Source organism: Piliocolobus tephrosceles, chromosome 19, assembly GCF_002776525.5.
Source record: "Piliocolobus tephrosceles isolate RC106 chromosome 19, ASM277652v3, whole genome shotgun sequence".
NCBI classification, from domain to species: domain Eukaryota; kingdom Metazoa; phylum Chordata; class Mammalia; order Primates; family Cercopithecidae; genus Piliocolobus; species Piliocolobus tephrosceles.
In genome coordinates this window covers 64539161-64565634 of record NC_045452.1, presented here as the reverse complement: position 1 = coordinate 64565634, position 26474 = coordinate 64539161, and the positions used below count along the sequence as shown (strand labels likewise).

The 26474-nt window shown below is 37.0% G+C and overlaps 1 protein-coding gene across 2 annotated transcripts in view; it reads right to left on the bottom strand.

Moving 5' to 3' along the window:
• Positions 1 to 26474, bottom strand: part of SAMSN1 (SAM domain, SH3 domain and nuclear localization signals 1) — a 98957-nt gene that overhangs the window by 57254 nt on the left and 15229 nt on the right. Inside the window, exon 1 of one of the 2 annotated variants that reach the window (XM_023227485.1) lies at positions 4397 to 4547. The exons of the other annotated variant lie outside the window; for it this stretch is intronic. Coding sequence (XP_023083253.1) covers positions 4397 to 4453 — 57 coding nt within the window. The 5' untranslated portion in view covers positions 4454 to 4547. Of the gene's footprint in view, positions 1 to 4396; positions 4548 to 26474 lie in introns of those variants that run through there. 2 annotated transcript variants of the gene reach the window in all.

Below are 26474 nucleotides of genomic sequence, written 5' to 3'. Positions count from 1 at the left end.
ACTGCACTCCAGCCCGGGCGACAGAGCGAGACTCTGTCTCAAAAAAAAAAAAAAAAGAAAAAAAAAGAAAGAGGGAAAGGAAGCGAAGGGGAGGGGAGGGGAGGGGAAAAAAAGAAAGGAAGAAAGGAAGGAAGGAAGGAAAGAAGGAGAGAGAGAAAGGAAGAAAGGAAAGAAAGAAAGAAAGAAAGAAGAAAGAAAGAAAGAAAGAAAGAAAGAAAGAAAGAAAGAAAGAAAGAAAGAAAGAAAGAAAGAAAGAAAGAAAGAAAGAAAGAAAGAAAGAGAAAGAGAAGGAAGGAAGGAAGGAAAGAAAGGGAAAGAAAGAGAGAGAGAGAGGAAGGAAGGAAGGAAGGAAGAGAGGGAGGGAAGGAAGGAAGGAAAGTTTTTACAATCGTAGGTGTTGACATGTGTATGTCCCGGACACCTAGAGGGATTTCTCTGATAACTTCCTGCGTAGTCAGAGACAGGAATGAGGATTTCTAAACTTGCAGATGCTCTTACAGACATGGGCTCCCTGATCTCCATAAACTTTAGCTGGCAATTCAGGTGGAAACAGAAGTAATATCTACAGTCCTGTTGCTTATAATGGCAGTATATTAAGAGCGGAAGTATCAGAAACTAACATATTTCACATCAGTTTCATTTTTCATCTACCTCTGTGTCTTCTTCAAGGTAATTAAGCTTCCTTATGCCTTAGGCTCTTTACATATGAGGCTAAATAAGAGTCATTCTCTCACAGTTGTTACAAATATTAAATAAATTAGTGTACAAAAACCTGTAAGCACAGCAACTGACGTGAAAATAAACCAACGATGAATATAGAAAAATAAAATATTTTAGTTTTCTATAATATCTATAAAAACAGATAAGGAAAATTATGTTCTATAATTTAAGCATTTGTAGAGCGTAATGCAATAACATTTCATCAAATCTGAATACTGTATATGCTTAGAAGTTTGTAAAATCACTATCAGTAGTGGGCACTAGCAGTAAGAGGGTAAAACAGCCAGTTGTGGTTGCTCTTGCCTGTAATCCCAGCACTTTGGAAGGCTGAGGTGGGCTGAGGTGGGAAGATCACTTGAACACAGGAGTTTGAGACTAGCCTGAGCAACATAACAAGACCTCACCTCTACAAAAAATTAGAAAGTCAGCTGGGCTAGTGGCATGGCGCCTGTGGTCCCAGCTACTCAGGAGGCTGAGACGGGAGGGAGTTTGAGCCCACCCAGGAGTTTGAGGCTGCAGTTAGCCATGATTGGACCACAGCAACTCCAGCCTGGGTGACAGAGCACGACCCTGTTTCCAAGGTAAAAACAAAATTCAAGAAGAAAGATAACAGTAACTTGCATGTATGTTAACCAAGCCTATTTTTAACTAGTATAAGTGTAGAATACTTAACTATTATTCCTCCTATTTCTTTTTTAATTTGGAATTTATCTATATACAGTAGAGAGTTCTGAGATATACATTAAAACCCTTAGAAGTTATTGAGATTCCAGTACATGCAATGGGTTTCTTTTGTAATAATTCTGCAAGAATTTACCAGTTTCTGTTATAGAATATCTATAACAGGCACATGGTAAAACTGTGGTTAACATGTATTCAGATTTACTCTTTTTAAATTCATGAACATGTTTATTATAAGTTTTAGGAATATAAGAAAATAATAAATTATTTTTGATATAGGACTCAAAATCTATTGCTACATGTTGTTATATACATGAATGTTCTGAACCTTCTCATAGCTGTAAGACCTATTTGAAAATACTAATAACAAAATCTTTGTCCATTAATTATCAATTGAAAAGTTTCCTCATTTTTATTTGAGGTAACATTATGTATAATATGCATTGCATTTGAATTGGCCAATAGATCACTTGAAATAGAACCAATGACAGTTAACAAAAGCTAAATGATTAAATATTTTCTTCATTTTTAATATTGTCACTTTTTACCCTACTATAGCATTTATGATTTAAAAAAAAACCACACAAAAACAAGAGAATCCCTTTCAGAAATTCTGAGAGTATAGTATGAAGAGTTTATGTTTCTGGGTTAGGAAATGTAAACTAACATCTGGTGTGTAGTGAAGACAGTGATTCCCTATATTTCAGACCAATTTCTTGATGGTTCTGTTTCTAGACATAGACCCTTTCTAGACACAATTTCTTTTCAGTAAATGAAAGGATTTGCACTCCTTCTTCTATGAGCCTTTCGTTTGTAGGGATTATCGTAGCATCCACCTCTGCCAATTTTTTTTTTTTTTTTGAGAAAGGGTCTTGCTCTGTTGCCCAGGCTGTAGTGCAGTGGCCCGAACACGGCTCACTGTAGCTCTCAATCTCCTGGGCTCAAGCAATCTTCCTGCCTCAGCCTCCTGAATAGCTGGTACTATGTGCACTTGACACCATGCCCAGCTAAATTTTGCATTTTTTGTAGAGATAGGGTTTTGCCACGTTGTCCAGACTGGACTAGAACTCCTGAACTCAAGTGATTCACCTGCCTAAGCCCTGCAAAGTACTGGAATTACAGGTGTGAGCCCATGCACCTGGCCGGATACTGCTCTTTATTCATATAATATGCAAAGAAAATTACCCACCAAAATAAATGTGAGTTAAGAGGAAAGAAGAGTTATTTTAAGACATAATTACAAATGGAAAAATATCACTTCCATGTTAAAAGGAAAGAATCCAGTTGAATGTATGAAAAACATACCTGTACCTTTATTCTCACATCTCTTTAAATTCATACAGAATGAAACCATCTGTCTAATGAAAATAAGAATTCATTCACAACAAAACTTAGCGTTTCCAATTTTACCATTTTCTGTGATATGTTTTGTTCAAAGATGTATATATTTTCAAATATATTTTTATTTTATGAATAAGGAAGTCAAGATTAACAATATTCCAAGCATATTACAATAGTTGCTATTCTTAAGGCAAATAATGATGGAGTAAAGTATCATTTTGAAAATAGTTTAATGTCATAAATATGACTCTAACTCACTATAAAATACAGGCTTTATTAAATACTCCATCTTTAGATTTTAAATATTTTGAGGTATATCATTCTCCATATTAACTTTTATGATCTTCCCTAAACCTACAATTGTCAACTATTTGTTGCACTTAATCAAGTAAATATCATATAAAATTAATCTTAAATAGAAGCACAAGTCATGCTTTTAAAAACTTTTTTGTATTATTTGGAAAATGTTACTTTGGATTTTTCTTACATTAGGGAAAAAAATCATGATACGTTATCTAGCTATATTTTAAACTAAAGATGCTTGTCTATCCATTATTATGTATAGGGGTCAGAAAGAATTAATATTAAAAATCATTTATTCTACCTTTCCAAAGATAGGAAATCATTTATTTTTGTTTCCTTCAGAAAAACTTGGATGACAACTTCCAAAGAGTTTCAAAATATTGACCATTGTTCTATATCTTATCAATTCAAAAGGTCATAACAAATGAAAGAAACCAACCTCTTTCTCTGAAAGTGGGTGCCTAACATATAAAGACTGATAGACAATAAATGAATCCTTCAAAAAAATCTGGACTCAGCTATTGTTAATCTCAGAGAGAGATTAAAAAATTTATTTACCTAAGAAAAGAAATGTACACATATTGGAGAAATTTTCTGACATTGGTACTTTGTAAATAGTTGTTTTATGTTATTAATAAATCTAGAGTTCTACAATAGAGTCTAAACTTTATCCCATGTCATATTTTTTTAAAAGTAGCGCTTATTGCCAAGACAAAGAACAGAGCAACATTCTACATATTAATATTACCAATTTATCAAGTCTACTAGTATATGGTGTTTTGATGCTTCTTGAAACACAGCCCAATTTTTTGTGTAGTAATAACATTAGTTCAAGAGAATAGCAAATATACATCTCTACAACAAACTATCATAATTTAACATTCAAAAATGAGAAAAGTCTTATATTTAACCATAACATTTCCATTTTACAACCTTCTCATAACTCTATTTTGAAGAGCTAATCTCTTAAGAGATAAAATTCATTCAGTAGACTGTTTAATAGACATTGACAATCTCATAGTCATTAAAAACGTGCAAGAAGACTTTATGATAACAAACACTCAGAGACCACTAAATTGATTTTTTTGAAGTTGAGCTGAACTCAAACTTCACTTACAGATGTAAATGTTCCAATATGCACTATAAGACAAAATTACAGAGACAATAATTGCTAGGTGTGATTTAAAATCCAACTTTGCAATTTAATTTTTCCATATTTGCCATGAGGCATTAAACCCTATGCTTGACTTATGATTGACAGATGAGAACATTGTATGTGTTCAAACACACCTATGTGTTTATTTTCTATTAAATAGTTTGATTTTATTTAACATGTATGAAATTTCCTTACCTTTGGTTTTTGATGTTTCTCCTTCTCTGAAACATTGGATGGCTTTCTCTTGAGCATGTTGAATTCTGACTACTCCTAGTGAGTGCACTTTCTGCTGTTACAGAAACAACTGAAAACAGTCAGCACTGTGCTGTCTAATGTACAGCATCAGATAAGGTGGAGCCCAGGGACCTGCCACTTCCTCCTTCGGTCAGGATATGACTTCAACATTTACATGGGTAATTTTTTTTTTTCTTAGGGTAATTCTTTGGTAACTCTTTATTGTCTTGCTATATTCTATGAGGTATGTTCCAAATCTCATACTTAGACATGCCTGCAGTTACAAGAGCCGTAAGGATTTCAAAACAAAACTCATTATATAAAAGCAAAAATCTACAATGTATTCCATGGGTAGAAAAAAGAAAAATCAGAGACAATAACTGAAATAAAACTTGAGATTTTGGCTTTCTATTATTAAAAAAAAATAAAAGAATACTCAAGGCAGTCAAGTTTATATGTATATATATATTTTTTCTTTCTTTCTTTCTCTCTCTCTTTCTTTCTTTCTATACAGAGTCTCGCTCTGTCACCCAGGCTGGAGTGAAGGGGCATGATCTCAGCTTGCTGCAACCTTCTCCTGCCTCAGCCTCCTGAGTAGCTGAAATTACAGGTGCCTGCCACCATGCCTGGCTAATTTTTTGTATTTTTAGTAGAGATGGGGTTTCACCATGTTAGCCAAGATGGATCTCCTGACCTCGTGATCCACCCACCTTAGCCTCCCAAAGTGCTGGGATTACAGGCATGATATATTTCTAAATAAACACTGTTAGAAGATGAAATAAATAAAAACTGTTAGAAGACAAAATAAGTTAGACCTTAAACAATATTAATCCTACTTGAAGCATGTATGCATATATTTTAAAATATGGATTAGACCCATTCTAAATATAAATGGGAACCTGACACTAAAAGTAAATGTTTATGCATATGTTACTTTTCTAATGTATTAAGATGTTGTAAAGTCCTGGTTAACAAAGAGATCAATTAAACAGAACCCCCAATTAACCATATGTCTTTGTGCTACAAATGATGCCATATACTGATAATTGCTGTCCTGGTAATGAGTCAATGTATCAATGGTTTCTTCAAATGAAACGCCCAGAGCCTCTATTGAATAGGCCTAGTAGAGCTAATATGACTTACTAAGAGTTTCTTCATGGTTTTAAACTGTTTATTATAATGAAAAAAGCAAAATGCTCAGAAGTAAAAGGAAGAAGTTCAAGCTTTATTGTTAACTGGGGATTTACCAAGGGGAGACTTGCAAAATATATGAAACTCTGGTTCTATTTGAGCAACCCAGATTAAGAAAATAAACCTAGATTTCTGTTTATAAATCCTCTGAATTGAAAAGCAGTAGTGCCATATTCTTAATCAGCAGCTTTTCCACATGGCAAATCAACTGACTTTGTTTCTCAGACTTCCCTCACACTTCTAAGCCCTACTCCCTGAGGACCAAATTTTACTCATTCATTTAACAAATGAAACTCAAATTTTGCTAATTCATTTAATAAATATTAAACTGATTGTCTATTATGTGCTATCTGACAATATTTCAAACCTCTTGACTAGCTAAAAACAATGTTTTTGTTCTATAACAGAATTGAAAGAATATAGTTTTCAAGATTATGGTTAATATGCCTATTATTTTATTACCAGATAATAAAAGCAGACTTTTAATTTTGAGAAGTATTGAGCTAGTGTTTTCAAATTCTGACACAGAGCGAGAACACTGGAAAACCTGAGAATGCTGAGGTTGGGTAATTCCCTAGAAATACATCTCTTAGACTTTCAGTTTGGGCTTGGGTTAAGAAAGTAGGCTAGGCAGATCTTTTGTTTCATCTCTTAAGAAATTGAAAGTCATAAAAAATACATTTTTTAAGTGAACCTGTTGCACCCTCAACACCCCCTTTTCTTCATCTATGAATAAAAATTCAATTATGGAATTGAATCAATAACAAAATGGCAATGATAATGCTTGTACTTACTACATGGTAGAGTTTTGTTGATAATAAAATGAAATATCAATAAAGGACATACTTATTAGATGATTCATCATTTCAGTAATCTTTTGTGTCAAAAAATGTGAACTCTAAAAAGGCATGATGTTTCAAACAGTTTGGGGCGGTGCTTGCTGTAGGTTTTATTTCTCCAGTGTTTCTATAATACAATGCTAAAGAATAGAGAACACTCACATTTATGAGACCCATGTCTGGACTAGATGCGGTTTTTAAAAGTGTTATACTCCAGCAAAAAAAAAAAAAAAAAAAAAAAATATATATATATATATATAATATCCATTTATGGATCTCTAGGCACTTCACCATCTTTAACATTACAAGAAATATTTAAAATGTAAACAAAATAAGTATTTTCCTTCAAGTACAGGTGGAAAAGGAATTTTCCAATCGTTCTTTCACTCAAGAAAAATGTTTTCTGGGGGTTAAAAGACAGATTTGACATTTGAGGTCCCATTCATTACCTATGTGAAACTTCTTGATCCCCAAAAAGATCAAGTGACAAGGCGGTAAATGTTTTTATCAATTATCTACTATTTTATGGAATTTGGTGACACCAAGATAGTTAGTGAGTGACACAGTGATCCAGCAAGCTCAAAAGTCACAGATGGACAGAACAAGAATGAAGAAGAGTCAGTACTGAGCACACCTAACTCCTGACCATGTTTAAACCACTGGGAAACCTGTTGCTTAACATGTATTCTGAAATAGGAAAATTGCAAAAGCACAGTCTTGGTGCTTTACAATACCTTAACGGTCTCACATCCCGGACAGAATGGAACTCTGTGTACAATCTCTGTGTCACGAATCATGAGTAAAAATTTTAAAGAAATTGCAGTTGAATGACGAAGATTGAGGTGTATTTTTCAGGAAGTAAGGTGAGCCATAAAAGGATTGTTTCAGCAATCCAACAAATATTTTATTTAGTGTATTGCTAAAACACAAATCATAAAATTCGAAGCATAGGTAGAGGGAAACTAGAGATCATGGGACATTCAAAGTGATGTCCTCGATTCTCAGACATTGAGGATCTCCATCTACATCTCTCTGCCTTCCACCATCAGATTGAAGAATACAATTCGTAGTTTGGATTAATCCTACTCTACATGTTTTTTTTTTTTTAGGACATGTACACTTGTTCAATGGATGAAGGGTTTTAAAATCAAGTCTTTTAGAATGAAACTAGATTATCTGCATTACTCTAACAGTTAAAACTTCTCTAACCTGTAGAGTTGGTTGGGCACAATCTTATGTATGCCTCCATGTATTGCTGGGACAACCATGACCAAGGGATATTTTATTAACTCTAACTGAAATTCCTCCTGACTATACCTCAAGTGCTTTGTTACAGGAGGACAACAGAGAGACAAATTTCAAGAATTTGAAAACAAGCAAAATAAGGTTGTCATCACAGAGCCCAACTCTGAAATTAACATTTAACATAAGAATAATCATTTTATAGAAAAAAAGAACTGTATTCCATTCAAACCTGCAGAATTTAATCAACTATGATTAAGAGAAGGAGTCATTTATAAAAGTAATTTAACCTTGATAAGTCCTCTCTTCTTTTGGGCCCCCTCAGAGCAGGCTTCTTTCTACAGTACAGGGAAGAGAATTGTATTCAAAGAAGTTGAGTGGGGATATTGTGTTCCTACCTGTTTGTGGCTTCATGGAAGTGGAGATCCTATAACATACTAAAAAAAACTGTTTCTTTCTAAGGGTTTCCTGAAATAAGTACACACTGGCATCTGATGCTGTTCTGTGCAATTCTGTATTTAATAATTCAGATGATGGTGCCAAGCTATATAGAGGGGTCTTGGTGTTGTACCCTCCTCTAGTTATCTAGCTTATTCTTACCATAAGTGGATTAAACATCTCAACACCTCCTTGTTTGGATTTGGGAATTTAAGAGAAATGATGGAATGGATATTCCCCCTGGCCTATGGGAGGGGTGAAGGAAGTGGGGGGACAGTTGCTTCCTTGTGAATCTCCTATATTTCCTAACTCTCTGAAGTTATTTACTCATTCTCTCTCTGGAGTTCCTGTTTACTAATTCCTTTCTCTAAGGGACCCAGCCCCTACCCAGCTCTTGAAATCCCTTCTAATGTGCTACTAATTGAAAAGCTGTATAGTCACTTTTCTGCTTCTCCTGGTGACCTGCTCCAGTAAGTGACAAGCTCATGTTTTGGGGAGATTAGGGGAAGATAAAATTCTGATTCTGTTAACAGGAAGTGGCAAGAAGATGGGAGCCGCTGAGGTTTGCTGTTTCCAATAAGATGTGAAATCAAGCATATCTATCACAAAGACTAATTTCTTCTAAAAACTGGCCTCAAGTCTACACGAGAAATTAATATTTCACCTGTTAATTTCTCCTTATAAGACCTTGCCTGAGTTTCATCGCAGAGTTCCGAAAAAGTCAACTAACAACGATGAGGTGATACCCAAATAACTTCTAAATAATTAGTGAGTTTGGGGAGAATCTGAATTAATTTTATCTCAAACAGAAAAAGGACAGTAACACAGACAAGTACTGGAAGTATCCATTCAAGTTGGTGAGTTAAAGAAAAAGAGAGCTTAGTCAACATTGAGTATCTTATTTCTCCAGACAAGATAATCTATTGCATGGAGATGAACACCTCATGCCATTTTTAGCTGGATTTCAGTAAACAAGAAATGTGTTTAACTACTTCCCTTTGTTTTTATTTTAAGCTCTATGAATAAATGATGATTTAACTCCTTGGGTAGATATGTCTACAGGAGACAAAGGCAGTATTCATATGGACATCAAGTACCTGGAATCTGTGATTGCCATTTCTCATTATAAATTTAAATACTGCCATTGTGGTTCATTAGAAAGTATTCCCAGAAAAGGATCTACCCTTGATGTGCTCAAAATACTATCTTTCTGAGAGGTTAGAGTTGCTAGTCAGACTCTGGATATCTTCGGAAGCCTCTTAGAGAGCCTGGCCTGGCAAAATTACTGCTTATTTTAAATTTCCAAAGAGATAATGTAGCACATTATCTTGTTATCTCGGTTATAGAAGAAACAGATAATTGGGTTAAATAAAAAGGACCAATGATCTAAGATGAATGGTAAACCTAAAGAATCATATAGGATAAAACTGCCTTGAAGAGACAAAGAACTTCATAAATTACATCTATGCCTTACAAGATGTTTGAATGTAAGAGAAGACCGAGCACCAAGAATGAGTAGTATCAGTTCAAAGTGATTGGAAAAATTAGGGAGGCTGATAAAGTTTAAGATTCAAAATAAATGCAAATTATTCAGATTACTTCAATAAATTATAAGATTTCCTTTCTAAGTGGTTTTAAAGTCATATAAGGACCATAAAGTGGTTGACATAACAAATAATGATAAAATTTAATCCATTTATGATTAAAAGTTATAATATTCATGAAGTGATACTTCTCCAAGTTAATAACATTAATAATAATGACTGTCATTTTGAGTGTTTATTACATAAAAGAAATTATGCTGTATGCTTTATAAATATTTTCAATATAATCTTCACAAAAATCTTCATGAGCTGGTACTAATATTATCATCCTCAACTTCCTGGTGGGGTTTGGTAGCATGTCTAGTTTGCACAGCTAGGAAGTGGTGGAATCAGGATTCAATCCAAAGCCTCAGCTCATAACCATCACTCTATGTCATAAGTAGGTCTTGGCATACCTAAATACCTGGCATAAAATGGGAATGATTAATTTGGCTGTTGGGGTCAGGAATGCTAAGAGCTAGGGGGAGGGTAATGTTGAGTTGCTGGCTGCTGGTTGAAAAGAGAATTGGTTCAATCATTACATGTGTAAAAAAATTTGAAACCAGTAAATCTGCAACCAATCCAGAACGCTTTCCTATAATTAAGATTCAGTATCATGGGGACAAGTCTGCATTTCAGACCCCTCTCCAACCCAAGCTACCTCGCTGTGACACTTACGGGCCCTCAATTCTACCCTTGATAGTAATCATTGTCTCTAATTTTATGCTTACAAAAATGGGTGTAGGTAATCAGAGTAAAAGCACAAATGAGACTTATGCACACTTTATGAAATTCCTTTCTATGAAGTTCCTTGGTGCTATGGCCTGAATGTTCGTGTGGTCCCAAAATTCATATGTTGGAATTCTCACCCTCAAGGTGGAAGGTAATAGTAGGTAGGGCTTTTGGGAGAATTAGGTCATGGGGACAGAACCTTTATGGATTGCATTAGTGCCTTCATAAAAGAGGCTGTAGAGACATCCTTCACTCCCATTTTTCCACAATGTGAAGACATAGCGAGAAAGTGCCATCTATGACCCAGGAAACAGGCCCTCACCAGAAGAGAAATCTCCTGGTGCCTTCATCATGGACTTCCAGCCTCTAAACTGTGAGAAATGAAGTTCTGTTGTTTGGAAGCTACCCCAAGTTTGTAGTATTTTATTATAGCAGCCCAAATGGACTAAGTCATCTGTTTTTGTTAGGGCATCTATCTGTAAAGTTACTACCATAAGCACATTCCATTTTCTCCTTGAATTGGAGGTTTAGCTCTCTAATTTCTGTTTCTAAAGAGTGTTTATTATTCTCCCAATCTTTGGCTCTTAATTTTGTGTTTTTGCTTGCCTCAATATCAAATCCAAATTGTGGTTATCATCTTCACATTTCTACAATATTGTTCCTTTCTACATTTCTAAATGTCATTTAAAGTTTTGCAAATATAAAAATACTTACACTAAAAAGGTCAGAAAACACAAGCACACTCTCCCATCCTTCTCTATTCCTGGACTTCCTCTTTCAACTCTTTTGCTGATCCTTCCAATATTAAAAAAAAAAACAAAAGTTTCCAGTTGGTTAGGTTTATTTTTCTAAATAATAGACCATTATTTTCTTGATTTATGCATTAGGCATTATCTACTGATTCCTGTTTTTGTCCAAGAAGATTTTGTACTCTTCTCATTTCCCGACTCCTTTATAATTATTTTGTTAAATCATTATTCATTATTTACATTATCATGATGTAAATAATATTATTCATGGCTGAGTCAAATAGTGTTTAATGCTTTATGTTCCTTTTGTTGCCTATTTTTGGAATTTCTCCTGTCTTTCTTTTTATATGATTGGTTCTCTATATATTGTTAATATTTCCCCAATAAATGCTCTGGCAGTTATTTTAAGCGATTTGTTTCAAATATTTAATTTCAAACATCATACTTGTCATTTCAAATGCTCAAACACATTAGATGTTTTTTTCTGTTCTAATGTGTTCTAATGTGGTTTAGTTGTTCTCCATTGAGGATGGAATGGAATTTCTCCTTAATCACTTCCAATTATCTCTTGGCCTAAGTCTCACATGATGTTTCTTTTCGTCTGCTCTCTCATTTGCAGAAACACATCTCCGTAACAGAAAAAAGGCACTTACATCCTTTTAGACCCTTCATATTTGAATGCTATATTGGCTTGAAATCAAATTCTAGCCTGGAAATCACTTTTTTTCTTAATATTTAGAAGGCTTCTCCAATTGTCTTCTAGCTTTCAGAGTGTTGAGAAGTCTGCACAAGCCATTGTGATTCCTGGTTTGTTGTGTATGGACTGTTTCCCTCTTTCTTTTTCTCTGCCTCTTTCCTCTGTATTTTCTTTGTATCTTTGGTATATCCTAAAATATCATATTATGTGTGTTGATATGGGTTATTTAAAAACTTCTCTTCAGGCCTATGTTACCTTGATAAGATCTGCATCTCTCTTTGTTCTCTCCTTCTAGAAACTGATTAGTCCAATGTTCAACATACTGGATTGACACTCTTATTTTATTACATTGCTCTCTGTTTTTCATTTATTTGACCTTTAATTTTCCAATAAAATTCCATTACTCTTTCTACTAATTACTGTAAAAAATGCAACAAATATTTTATTTTAGCTAGGTTTTTAATTTGTATAAATACTTTCCGATTTTTCCCTTTTCATAACATTCTGTTCTTAAGTTTTGGGAAGGCAGTGGCATGTAATGGTTATGAGGGTGGACTCTAACCACACTGCCCAGGTTCAAATCCTCACTGTCATTTAACTGGGTGCCCTTGACAAGTTATTTAGCCTTTCCATAAAATGCACATGATAGTAATGCTTGAAAGATATGGCTATGAGAATGAAAAGATACACTATTATGGAGTTGTTGGAAAAGTGCTTGGCACATACTAAACACTAGATAGTAACAAGTAAATACTTGGAATATATACTATTATCTTTCTGAAGTTATTAATTATCATTTTTACAATTTTCCTTCTATTCCCTTCGTTCTCTTGTTTTATTCTGACTTCTTCTGTTTGCTTTGATTTCAGTCTTTCATATTTAGGCTGTTGTCAAATGTCTGGAGATTGTGCTCTGTAGATACATTACTAAGATCATGGTATGAAAACCTCTACTGGAAGTTCTATGTAAATGGGTGGGCTTGTCAGGTGATCAAGTAGCAAGGAAGCTTTTCGTTTTCTTTCTTTTTTTAAAATTTTTAATTTTTTTGAGACAAGGTCTTGCTCTGACACCCAGGCTAGAATGCAGTGGCATAATCATGGCTCACTGCAGCCTTAACTTCCCAGGCTCAAGCAGTCCTCTCACTCAGCCTCCTAACTAGCTCGGGTTACAGGCATGCACCATAATATCTGGCTTATTTTCTATTTCTTATAGAGATGGGTTCTCACTGTCTTCCCAGACTGGTCTCGAACTCCTGGACTCAAGAAATTCTCCTGCTTGGCCTCCCAAGTGCTGGGATTACAAGCACGAATCACCACACCTACCCCGAGGAAGCTTTTTCATCAGAAGACCCGCAAATGCCAGTTTCTGGAGTTCGTTTCTTTGTGACTATTCAGAGCTGTACATACTAACCTTTTCATGCCCTGCTGGACCGTGGAGAAAAGAAAGTAATTTCCTTGCTGCCTTCAAAGGCTGAGCCTCTCAGGGCCTCTGTAGTGCACACTGACTAATTTCATTGCAGCCTCCTCGTCTACAACTTCTGAGATTGCAACTTGCTCCAATTCTCCATTCACCTTTTATTATCCAAAACATTAGTTGACATCCTTTCTATCCTTCTCCCAAATGTCTTTGTCTCTTTAGGTTTGCATCTTCTTGGTAAATGTATGTAGCTATTTAAACAAAGTCTAGTTTTTGTCAACTATATTCCTTCACATTTTTATTAACTCCAAGTCTCTTCCTTCACCCTGCCCTTTAAAACATTTGCACATATCTATCTTATTTGCTCAGCTCCTAATTATATGAAACATATGGCAGGTATTGATTCCCGTCAATACCATCCCTACCTTACAGCTTTCAGACTGGCATAGGGACATGGCAGAATGACACAGTAGGAAGAAGGCAAAACACACACACGAAACCTTTCCACTGAAGCCCATTCTTACGTCTAAGTGACTGTGCTTTCTCCACATTTTTATATTCTTCTCACGAGCACAAAAGTACAGTATTCTGTGGAAGAGTTTGCCTTTTCATTCTTTATAAACAGGATAAAACAATCAAAACTCAAGTTTTTATTAAAAATCTTCAAAATAATTTTTAAACTTAGAGTGTTATTCAGTACCACTGAATCGTGCCTCATTTGGCAGAAAGGCAATTCTGTCCATATTACAATACGACAGAACAAATTGATCTAAATTTTGCACAGAAGTGCTTTGTTATTAACTTTTATCTGAACATAGTACACTTCGTGTATAATATTATAATCCCCTGGTTAATTCATAGTTTATTCCCCAGAAGCAAAGAGGAAAGCAGATTGTACTGATCAATAGACCATGATTTCCTGTCTCTACCTACTGAAGAAAAATGCAATTAATAGAATTTCATTGAAGAGATATATATGAGCTTCCTTTCCTCAGAAAAGCTATTCTTAAACAGGAAGAGCAAGATCACTTCTATTTCCTTTCTATTTTCACTCATCATAGTGACCGGATTATTTTTCAGGCCTGATCATTTGAAACTACAAAGTTGTAAAGCTATAGGAGAGAGTAACTGTATAGTCTACTTCTTAAAACAATCAAAAGCCTCATATGATCTTCATGCTATCAACTCTGAGAACAATATAATTATAAGATGAAATACTCCAATTGCATGTCAGTCAAAATCAAATTTCATATGTATATTACATAAATATGCATATATACTTAGGTATATATGTATGTGTATATGCATGTGTGTGTTCATACACATACACATATTAGGATGTTTCAGTTAAATGAAATTCCACCTTTTCTTTGTAACATGAAGGGTAATAAAAGAGCTTCTTAGGACACTGAGTATATTTTAAATAGGTGCACATTGCCTTCTCCCACCAAGCACAAAAGTGAGGTTTATACATGGAATGCAAAGCCACAGCGAGGCGGGCCGCCTCGGAAACCTACATGCATTCTAATTTTAAAGCATTTGCATGTGTCATTTGTGGAAAGAGGAAACAAAAATCTAGTGATCATTTACAGGATTTTAGAAAAATGTTACCTGCAACTCAATTCTATTTTTTTCTCTAATAAGAAAACTTTTCCATAACATTTGCAGCCATGCTTATGAGAAATGAAAGAAAAATCTGGTTTTCTTTGTCAACTGAGTATATAATAAGTCAAATATCCAAGTTAACATCTGTGCCCAGAATAATAATAATAATAATAATAATAATAATAATAATAATAATAACTGATTAACTACAAACCAGTATCTGATTGGAGAGAAATCAGATTTCTTGTTATGTTTCTGAGGGCATGTAATTCTGACCTCCTGAAGTGGCCCCCGCAAGCAGTGAAACACTCAGACTATTAGTTTTTGGCTGAGCAGGCCTGGCAGAAGGGTTTGCTTTTCCTTGTCCTACCCATCCACAGAGGCCCTGTGCTGTGAAGAGAGCATGTGGACTTTGGAGGAGTGATGTAGAGTTGAGTTCAGATAAGCTACATGAACTTGAGCCTGACACCTGTCTTCTCTGAGTCTCAAATTTCCTCATTCATTAAAAGGAGAAAATAACATTTTTTTTCCATGAGATTATAGTTGGGATTAAATTGTGCAATATGCATAAAATTCCTGACACACAGACAGTCTTAACAAAGACTCATTCCATCCTCTCTCCTTCAGGGACAAAAGTAGAAAGCATGAGATTCCTAGGAATTCAAATCCCATACTTCTTCTAGGACGTGGTCATAGTGTGACCCAGCTTCCGGGGAACATGTTCAACCCCCGTTTTCAAAGCCTGTACACACATCATTGCTCTTTTAACCTGGTGTTTTCTTGTTGTCACATGCTATAACGATATTTGAATATGCTATTTATCCCCGGCTACCAGTTAAGGGAAATTTCTATGGGGAATTCACTTCTGCTTTCACTTAGATTTCACTGTGGATTTGCAATTGCACTTGACACAAACTCCACACTCTTTTCCATCACCAGGAAGGCTGGAACACCTCTGGCCTTTGCCTATCTATGCCATTCTCCTTTCTTTCTCTGACCTGGTCACGCTGGTCTCTCTGCACTTGGACCACCAGTCAGTTCTTTCCTATCCTGGGATTTTGCTCAAGCTCTTCCTTCTGCTGGAAGTGCTTTTCCCTTTACTTTTGACATGGGTGCCTCCTTGTCATCAAAGTCTGCTTTCCTTCAGGCCACCTGTTCATGGAGGTCCTGCGGTGTGATGAGAGCATGTGGACTTTGGAGGAGTGATGGCATAAGCCTTCATGTCACCTCCACAGAGGGCTGTCTCCAAGCAAGCACTTATAGGTGCTTGATTGTTTTTACTGTTTTGATGATTTTTTGTGTTGTTGGTTTATTTTGATTACTGGAAGGCAGAAGTTAGGACTATTGCTAACACCTGGCAGACAGGGGCTCAAGAAATGTTTGTTGAATAAATGAATCGTCTCAACTGTATAGCTGTGCACATTATAGGCCACCTCCTTAGATTGACAAATAACAGGTTTAAAACGGCAGAATCCGTGCCCCTCAAAACTCAAAAGGATTATGGCAGGTAGAACAAATGTTGAATTAGACAATATCAGAAAAAAATTCAGCAAAAATTTGGAAACACACACACTACAAACTATTAAAAAAAAAATACTTTCAGCCGGGCACAGTGGCTCATGTCTGTAATCCAATCACTTTGGGAGGCTGAGGCAGGTACATTCACATGAGCTCAGGAGCTCAAGAGCAGCCTGGGCAACATGGGGAAACCCCACCTTTACTAAAAAATACAAAAAAATAGCCAGGCGTGGTGTTGCACACCTGTAGTCCCAGCTACTTGGGAGGCTGAAGTAGGAGAATCGTCTCAACCCAGAAGACGGAGATTGCAGTGAGCCGAGATCGCATCACTGCATGCCAGCCTGGGCGACAGAGCAAGACTCCATCTAAAAAAAATAAATAAATAAAATAAAAACTTTCTGCTGTATGGAGAAATTCATAAAATATGTCAAAATATCTTCCTAATGATGATAATGATCTATTATTGATCTTTATAACATTCTGTCCCATGGCTTTAACATCTTTTAACATAAATTATTTTATTCTAACAGCTTTTCTGTGAAGTACTTATTCTGATTCTTATGCATATGAAAAACTATTTGAATTTCCTTTTCTACCGACTCAGCTCCTGATTCCAGGACTTCTAATTCTGAACCCACGAGTTCTCCTGCAAAGCATTCATTGAAATGAACTATCTCCTTACCCACTGAAAGAAATTATGCCGGTCCCATCTCCCCTAAAATCCTGGCCCTATAATTCTCTGAATATTAGAACTTGACTTGAATTTGCAGACTCCTGTTTGTGCAGATAGTGTTTTAGAAAATCAACATTTCTCCTTTGGAAGAGAAAAGAAACTTTCTTTACAAGATAATAAATACGTAGGGGAAAAACATGGGCTTTTGTTTGTCTAGTTTATGGTGCAATCAGTATGTCATGTGGTTCATGCAAAGGCAGCTTCTTTATTTCAGCCAGCAAAGGTCATCTCTTCTGGCAACCAGTAGGTGAGCAGAATCCACTCAGTAGTATCACCTTACCAAGGCAGCAATGGGAAAACTACAGAAGTTTGTTGCTGGTTGTCAAACCAGCACAGCTTTGATCACCACCTTGGAAAACCCTAACAAGTTTAAGAGTCTTTTCTATGACTGACTAATGTCTTGACTAGTGAAGGGCCCTTGGGAGAATCTTTTTCTGTCTCTCTTTTTCCAGAGACAGGGGTTCTCTCAGTTACCCAGGACATAATTCAATAGCATGATCATGGCTCACTGTAGCATTGAACTTATGGGCTCCAGAGATCCTTCTAGGCCTCCTGTATTGCTAGGACTACAGGTGTGGGCCACCATGCCTGTCTGATTTTTTTTTTTTTTTTTTTTTTTTTTGAGATGGAGTCTCACTGGAGACTCCCGGCTGGAGTGCAGTGGCCGGATCTCAGCTCACTGCAAGCTCCGCCTCCTGGGTTTACGCCATTCTCCTGCCTCAGCCTCCCAAGTAGCTGGGACTACAGACACCAGCCACCTCGCCCGGCTAGCTTTTTGTATTTTTTAGTAGAGACAGGGTTTCACCGTGTTAGCCAGGATGGTCTCGAACTCCTGACCTCGTGATCCGCCCGTCTCGGCCTCCCAAAGTGCTGGGATTACAGGCTTGAGCCACCGCGCCCGGCCAATTTTTTTTTTTTTTTTTTCTTTTCTGCGAGACAAGGTTATCCCTATGTTGCCAAGACTGGTCTTGAACTCTGGGCCTTAATTTATCCTCCCACTTCTGCTTCCCAAAGTGCTGGAATTACAGGTGTAAGCCACAAAACTTGGCCTCAAAATCGCTCTTTCAGGCAGACAGAGATAAGAAATAATGGGATTTGAATTCCCCACAGGCATAATATATTGTTTCTGGGCTCCTCCCAGAATGCTTGTCATGCTGCAAGATTTGGAAGGAGCAAGTTTCATCTTATTTGTTTAACAATTATTTACCAAATGTCTATTATGGGCCTGGGACACTGTCAGGTGTCCAAAGATGAAAGGTATGAGCTGTGCCTTCCAAGATTTCACAGTTTAGTGGGAAGACAGGCAGATCAACAGAGAGTGAGAATCCAATGCCACACTTTCTGTATCAATCTGAGATGTAATAAGCAGTGAAAGCATAGATGCTAAATTGTTAATTAGCCTGGAGAAGTTAGGAAATGTTTTACTAAAAATGTAATTCTTGAGAAAACATTTAGTGAAACAGGAATTTGTCAGGTGGACAAGATAAATGGAGGGCATAATCTAGCAATGGGCAGAGTATATGATAAGATTAGAGGCATGAAATTGGTACTAAAACCATCTTTGCAAGATTATGACAACAAGAAATCTGACATAGCTTACTCCATGTTGCTTCTGACCTCCAGGGTGTCCTTGGTCATTCCTGAGTGTAGGCCAAGCTAACTTTGGGAAGAATTTCGTTTATAGTTTAATCTTAAAGCAAAGATTAAACTTCAAAGCATGTCTCTTTCTTTGTTCAGGTAACATTATGCAGACAGGAGAGCTCTAATAGAACATTTTGGACCAAACTGAGAGAGAAGAGTGGTGATCTTTTCTGCATTCTGTATGTCTGTTTCATAGACAAGAAAACACTGAGGAAGTTTATGATCAACAAGCTTTAGAATTTTTGAAAATTGGGAGAAAGGTATATCTCTCTATTTCCCATCTCTAAGTCATGCTCCACATTTTAGTCAATGCCTTTTATCCAACCACAAATATAACTGTGTCCCTCTCTTGCTTCACAATGGTTCTTCAATGGTTTCCCACCCCATACAAATGTATACATGCTCACCTTACATTCAACTCTACACTGTTGAGCATAGTATATTAGTTTTCCAAGGCTGCCATAACAAAGTCGTACAAACTGGGTGGCTTGCAGCAGCAGATATTATTGTCTCAGTACTGGAGGCTATAGCCTTTTTGGACTTATAAGTCCAAAACTAAACTGTCTTTGTAAAACTAATGAAAGGCCACAATGTTAGGCTTTTATGAGAGGGGCATAAGATAGACACAGTTTTTAGAATTCCTTACTGCTCAAGGGTCATGTAGCCAGAGGTTACAATCTTTGTGACTTCCCCAATTTCTCCTATAGATAATATCGCTACTGTAGAATCTAAGATCAGTTTTTTGAGATATCTTTCACACTGCCCCACCCAGACTCATGACTCAACTGGTCATGTGGCCTCATCCAGAGGCATACTTAGTGGCCGAGGGCCATTTTCAACACCCTGTGATTTCAGTACCCAGACAATCAGAAGCAGCCATTTCTTTACCCCCTGCCCACAAAATTGTCCATAAAAACCACCTCTAAGCCTTTGGGGAGACTGAGTTGAGTGATAACTCTAGTTCTTCTGCATGGGCCGGCCTCAATCAATTAAATTCTTCTCTACTGCAATGCCATAGTTTCAGTGGATTTATGTTGTTTGCGTAGTTGGCAGGAAAACCTGTTGGGCAAACACAATATGGTCTAAAACTGAGGAATAATTCCCTACATGAAATGTGTATGATAAATAAGGAGAAAGACATGGGAGGGGGATGACAGGTGTTAGTTTACAGCCAGATTCTGAAGCATCTGGGTGGCGTGTGTTGTGGGTTGAACTGTATGGCCAAAAAAGATATGTTGAATTTCTGACCCCCAGCACCTCAGATTGTGACCTTATCTGGAAATACAATTGTTGCCAATGAAATTAGTTTAGTTAAGATGAGGTCATATGAAGTAGGGCGAACCCTTAATCCAATAAAACTAGTGTCCTTGAAAGAAGAGGGAAACTTGGACACCCACACGCACAAAGGGATGACGATATAAGAACAAACAGGAGGCCGGGCGCGGTGGCTCACGCCTGTAATCCCAGCACTTTGGGAGGCCGGGGCGGGTGGATCACAAGGTCAGGAGATCGAGACCATCCTGGCTAAGACGGTGAAACCCCGTCTCTGCTAAAAATACAAAAAATTAGCCGGGCGCGTTGGCAGGCGCCTGTAATCCCAGCTACTCGGGAGGCTGAGACAGGAGAATGGCGTGAACCCGGGAGGCGGAGCTTGCAGTGAGCTGAGATCAGGCCACTGCACTCCAGCCTGGGTGATGAGCAAGACTCCATCTCAAAAAAAAAAAAAAAAAAAAAAAAGAACAAACAGGGAGACTGGCCGTGTGAAGATGGAGGCAGTTAGTGGAATTATGCCACCATGAATCAAGGAGTGCCTAATGCCCAGGGTTATCAGAAGCTGAAGAAACAAGGAAGGAGTCTCTCCTAGAGGCTTTGAAAAGAACACGACTCTGCCAATACCTTGATTTTGGACTTTTAGCCTCCAGAACTGAGACAATAATATCTGCTGCTGCAAGCCACCCAGTTTGTACGACTTTGTTATGGCGGCCTTGGAAAACTAATCCTATGCTCAATAGTGTAGAGTTGAATGTAAGGTGAGCATGTGTACATTTATATGGGGTGGGGAACCATTGAAAAACCGTTGTGAAGCAAGAGAGGGCCACATTTATATTTGTGGTTAGATAAAAGGCATTGACTAAAATGTGGAGCATGAAGTAGAGATGAGAAATAGAGAGATATACTTTTCTTCCAATTTTCAAAATTTCCAAAGCTTGTTGATCACTACACTTCCTCAGTGTTTTCTTGTCTATGAAACAGACATACAGAAGGCAGAAGACATCACCCCTCTTCTTCTCTCAGTTTGGTCCAAAACGTTATATTAGAGCTCTCCTGTCTGCAAAATGTTACCTGAACAAAGAAAGAGACATGTTTTGAAATTTAATCCTGCCATATCCCCTGACTTAATGCTGGGAATGTCACAATGAAAGATGATAGTTCTAATATTATAATATGGACTCTTAAAATGATTTTGATATTGATATTTTTATGATTAAAAAATTCAGTTGAAAACTCATCACCATGAAATGAATAAAATTAATATTCTAGTATCAAGCAATTTGACTTCCCAGAATTGTTTTTCTTGATCTTTATCCTAATTGGAAAAATGAATTCATATCCATATCTTGAACTATCTACTCCCATGCAAGCAAAAATGCTAAGAAGTATTCTATAAGTAAGAACAATACTAAGGATACTGTAATACAGCTGTAATTTTCTGTTACGTATATTTCCTCCAATGTAATGAACTGTTATGATAATTGGTAGCTTTAATGAAAGCAAATGACTTCTGTCTAATTTGGGTAGGTTGTATTCCAAGCTATGATGTTCCTAAGTCTATGTATTCTTTAGCTGTTTCTAATCTTGCATAGTTTAAATAGTTCTTATTATAAATGCAGAAAAATTGAGCCTGTTTTCAGTATTTCAAACAACATAAATGCACATGCACACACTTTACAAGTCATATATCTTTACTGAAATGACCAGATTCACTAGAGAGCAAGGAGACACTGCTAAGGCATTCTGATTCACATTCTGCAAAGTCATCATAATCTCCTGAGACACAACATGTCTTTGCATATATGAGTAAATAATATAACAACTATAAGATATGTCCCAATATATCTTTCATTTCATTTACTGGAATACCAAAACTGACACTGATGCCAAAATATTAATTATATGAAATAACCAAAAATGTAAAGTCTGTGTTTCTAATTGAATTATATTGAAGGAGAAATTTAACCTGACGTCACTTCGTTTTGAACACGAATCACACAGTGATATTATTGAATTAAGACTCTGTAAGTATGAAAAACTTTTGTGTACACAATTTAGTATTCAGATGTCTTTGGTACTTTTATGTAAAATCATAAAACTTATTTGGGGGAAGTTAAGGCTCAGAGAAGAGCTGAAGAAGTTCAATTTAAGGGGGGAAAAATAAAGCTGAGAGCAGCACTGGGTCTAGAGCCCAAGTGTCCCCACTGTGGCATAAATGTAGTGTAGTCTTGACATGTGAGACATGTGAGTGACCTTATTCCCCAGTTACTTAGCCCTGGGTACAAAAACAACAGCGCTTTCTATACTTCGTGATTCATAAAAAATGATATTTTAGAGAGATGAGTGGCCTTAAGCAGAATTGCACAATAGTTTCTTACCCTGCAAATCAAATGTTCTCCAAGGAAAGAACAGGTATAAAATACTTGGAAGGAGCCGTGAATGCCCCATGTCAGCAATTGACATATGTGTCAGCATAAGTAGTGGTAGAGTTATCTCAGTAGGAAAAGATTTAACAAGAATATAGGTACCATTAAGATTAGTAGCAAAAGCGAACCAAAAATCGCTTGTATCTGCATGGGGCGGTCAAGTTGGGTACACTTACCTGCCTACTGGCATTCATTCATTTTGTCATTCCTTTACCCCAACACCATTTTCGAGTTCCTACTATACGTCCAGCATTGGTAAATACATTCATTTTTTAAAAGTCTGATTTGCTTACACTATCTGGATTTTTTAAATGACTAATATCTGGTTCTGAACCCATGCAATTGATTTCAAATCAGATAATCTAAGAGGACCTTAGATGCCTCCATACTGACTTGAAGAAGAGGTTTATGGAGACGCAGATGGAGAATATGGATTATATGTTTAAAAGCCACCATTTCCCATACTCTCATACTCAGTCTCATTCATTATTAAAGCATAGAAGTAGATGAGAAGAAGGGAGATTTCTTGGAAGAGAAACATGAACAAAATGAGCAAACATTTATTGATTATCTGCTATAGATTACTGCATCTCACTAAATCCTCTTAACAACAGTATCAAGTGTTATTGTCTCCTGTGTTGCAAAGAGGAAACTGTGGTACAAAACAGCTAACTCACCTAAAGACAAAGAGCTAACTAGTAGTCAGGAGGTAAACCCAGGCCTGTCTGACACCACTACACCACACAGCCAAACCTGCTATGCAGAATAAAACTCACAAGCAAATTAGTGGAGAAAGATGATAAACCAAAAGCAACTCCATGCATTTCTTTAGCAGTTGGCTGTACGTCTAAAGCTTGATTTTATAATCAAAGAAGATAGCCTCTTTATCCTTTTCCTCCTTCCCTTCTTCTGGGTTCTTTCATTTCATTTTCTACTTTGTAATTCCTTTCCAAGTGCTCACTATGCTGTCACCTTCTCCTAAGACCCAAGGGAGTATTTTTCAGGAGCAGTCAGAGGAGGAAACTGAAGCCTGGGGAAGATCACTCCAAATCCACTCAGGAGGAAAAGTTACAGCATGCATAGTTTCCAAAGCAGGGTTCCGGCTTCAAAGGAATGGAGAAGCAACTGAAATTGAGCAGAGGGACAACAAAATGGGCACACCAGGGAGCTTGTAAAACCCAGAAGAAAAAAGAACATGTTTTGGGCTGGGAGTGGTGGCTCATGCCTGTAATCCCAGCACTTTGGGAGGCTGAGGGGGAGGTAGGTGGATCACCTGAGGTCAGGAGTTCAAGACCAGCCTGGACAACATGGTGAAAACCTGTCTCTACTTAAAAATACAAAAATTAGCTGGGCATGGTGGCATGTGCCTGTAATCCCAGCTACTTGGGAGGCTGAGGCAGGAGAATCACTTTAACCCAGGAGGCAGAAGTTGCAGCGAGCTAAGATCACACCACTGCACTCCAGCCTGGGGAACAGAGCAAGACTCTATCAAAAAAACAAACAAACAAACAAACAAAACATATTTTGGTTTGTGTACATCACAGAAGGCCTCCAAGGTGGAGGGAAAATATCGTCAACGACTCATCCTCTACTGATAACATTAGCATTTATACCAGGAGCCATGCTGAGAAGTTCAGAGACAGTGTTAAACTGCCAAAACAAGTCAATGAACTCAACAAAATGCATTTCTTACACAGAAATCTATAATTGCCTTGCTAGTTTTGTGATGCAACTTTCTGAAATATGTATTTGTTTCCTTTTAACACGGGTTCTTGGCCTCCATCTATATACCAAGCAGAGACCTAAGCACCAGCACATAAAATATCTCTTAGCATCCTAACCGTAAGTCTGGGAGAAAGCTTTATTTTCCCCACCACACAGAAAAGGGACTGGGGATCAGACAGTAGTGTGACTGTGGATGTCATGGATTCCAAATTTAAACTCAGGATTCCTTCCTTTAAAGTCTAGTGGTCTTTCTCTGATACCATGTTGCATAAACTTTTCAACATCATGATGAATAGATACAATGCTAGCCACAATGAAAGTGCAAAAATGCTCTGAAGATATTAGAAGTTCAATAAATATTTGGTGATTGGTAGATTTGTATAATTTCAAAAGGCAAACCAACGTACTTTGTTTGCTTGCCAATGGGACGTATGTCTAGACAATGAAAATAACAGGAACACATAATAATTTATTAACTTCCAATTACCTATCTGCAGATGGACTTGCTCATTGGTTCCGTTTTTGTTGTTAGTAAAGACATAATCTTACCTTTTTAACAATTTTCCCAGATCCACAAAGGGCAAGCTGCTACTCTAGTTGACAACTCATTGGCAGTAACCACATTTAGAGTCAGTTGTGTTTTAGTCAAAGGAAACGTTTCTCTGCTTTCATCTGAATTGAAGTAATGCACAACAAATATAGCTGTCAAATTTACTAATTGCGTTGAATAAGATATCCAAGTGTTGCAAGACCATCAGAAAAAGCACATTACAAAAGCTAAGTACTCAATTTCAAAAAGCCTTTTAACATAAGTATTTCAAAATCATTAATTTTGTTACCATTTAACACCAGTGATTTTCATTCCCCACAATCTATTCTCACATTTAAAGGAAGATTTTTAAAGTATCTCTTGCATCATAGAAGCCTACCACCATATAATACCACTTAAAAATTACTGCATTTTACAAAGGTAAAGGCAGGGGGAGGTTGGCCCATGAAAAATCTAATAAAACCTTCTATACATATATTTTGAGATGAGGTCTCACTTTGTCATCCAGGCTGTAGTGCAGTGGTACGATCTTGGCTCGCTACAACTTCTGCCTCCCGGGTTCAAGCGATTCTCTTGCCTCAACCTCCCGAGTAGCTGGAGTTACAGGTGTGCACCAACATGCCTTGCTAATTTTTGTATTTTTAGTAGAGATGGGATTTCACCATATTGGCCAGGTTGGTCTTGAACTCCTGACCACAAGTAATCTGCCCGCATTGGCCTCCCAAAGTGCTGGGAATACAGGGGTAAGCCACCACACCTGACCTTTCTCATCTTTCTTTTTGAGCCATGTTAGTGTTATCCAATACAAAGAAACACACACATGCACACCACCTAGAGACCTATTGTCGTGGTTCAAACATCTTAGGATATAGAGATCATGACTGAACAATATTGGAAACTCTTACTAAAGTAAGTAGGCTTTATGATCAGTAAACTGGGCATTTTCTTTGATCCTCTGACAGAGGAGATCACTTTTGCTCCTCAATGATTGGTTGAATGCTATGTCGGGTGCCTTAGGTCATACAGAGTGGTATTGACAGAGGGTTTCATGGCTCCTAGAACCACAAGAAGGCAATCCGCTAAAACGTCCATACCAGGGAGGCATTGTCAGAAGAGAGAAAGGAAAATAAAAGTAAAGAACATAAAAGAGTAGCCATAAATAAGAGGAAGTTGCATGAATAAGTCAGGTGAATGGTTTTTAATCCAGCTTGGATGGCAAGCTTGAAAAAAAAATACAAAAAATGACCCAGTTCAGAGAGTAAGATTTTATTTACATAAATATCAAAAAAAGATTATTTTAAAATGATAAAAATTATTTAATTTAAAAGCATTTTGTAAAATCTGGAAGATACATGGTAAGTGAACTTGTGGTTTGTTAATACCCTTTGCTTGGGGATTTTTCTACTCCACGATTTATGGAAAGTCCCAAATACTCTCTAATGGGATTTTTAGCCCAGTTGGTTGGAAAGCACAAAACTACCTCTGGGGATTTATCCACTGCACCCATTAGAGGCTCTGTACACTCTTCCAGCTGATCCTAAAGGCCTTCATTACTGAGCATTACTAACGGACACCCAGTTCATTCCTGGCATCCTTTTCTCTTTTCTGTGTTCTTAGTGTGAGGTCCTAAGGTGATGTGTATGGCAAGAATGGGACTAAGAAGACCTTGACTGAAACCGCAG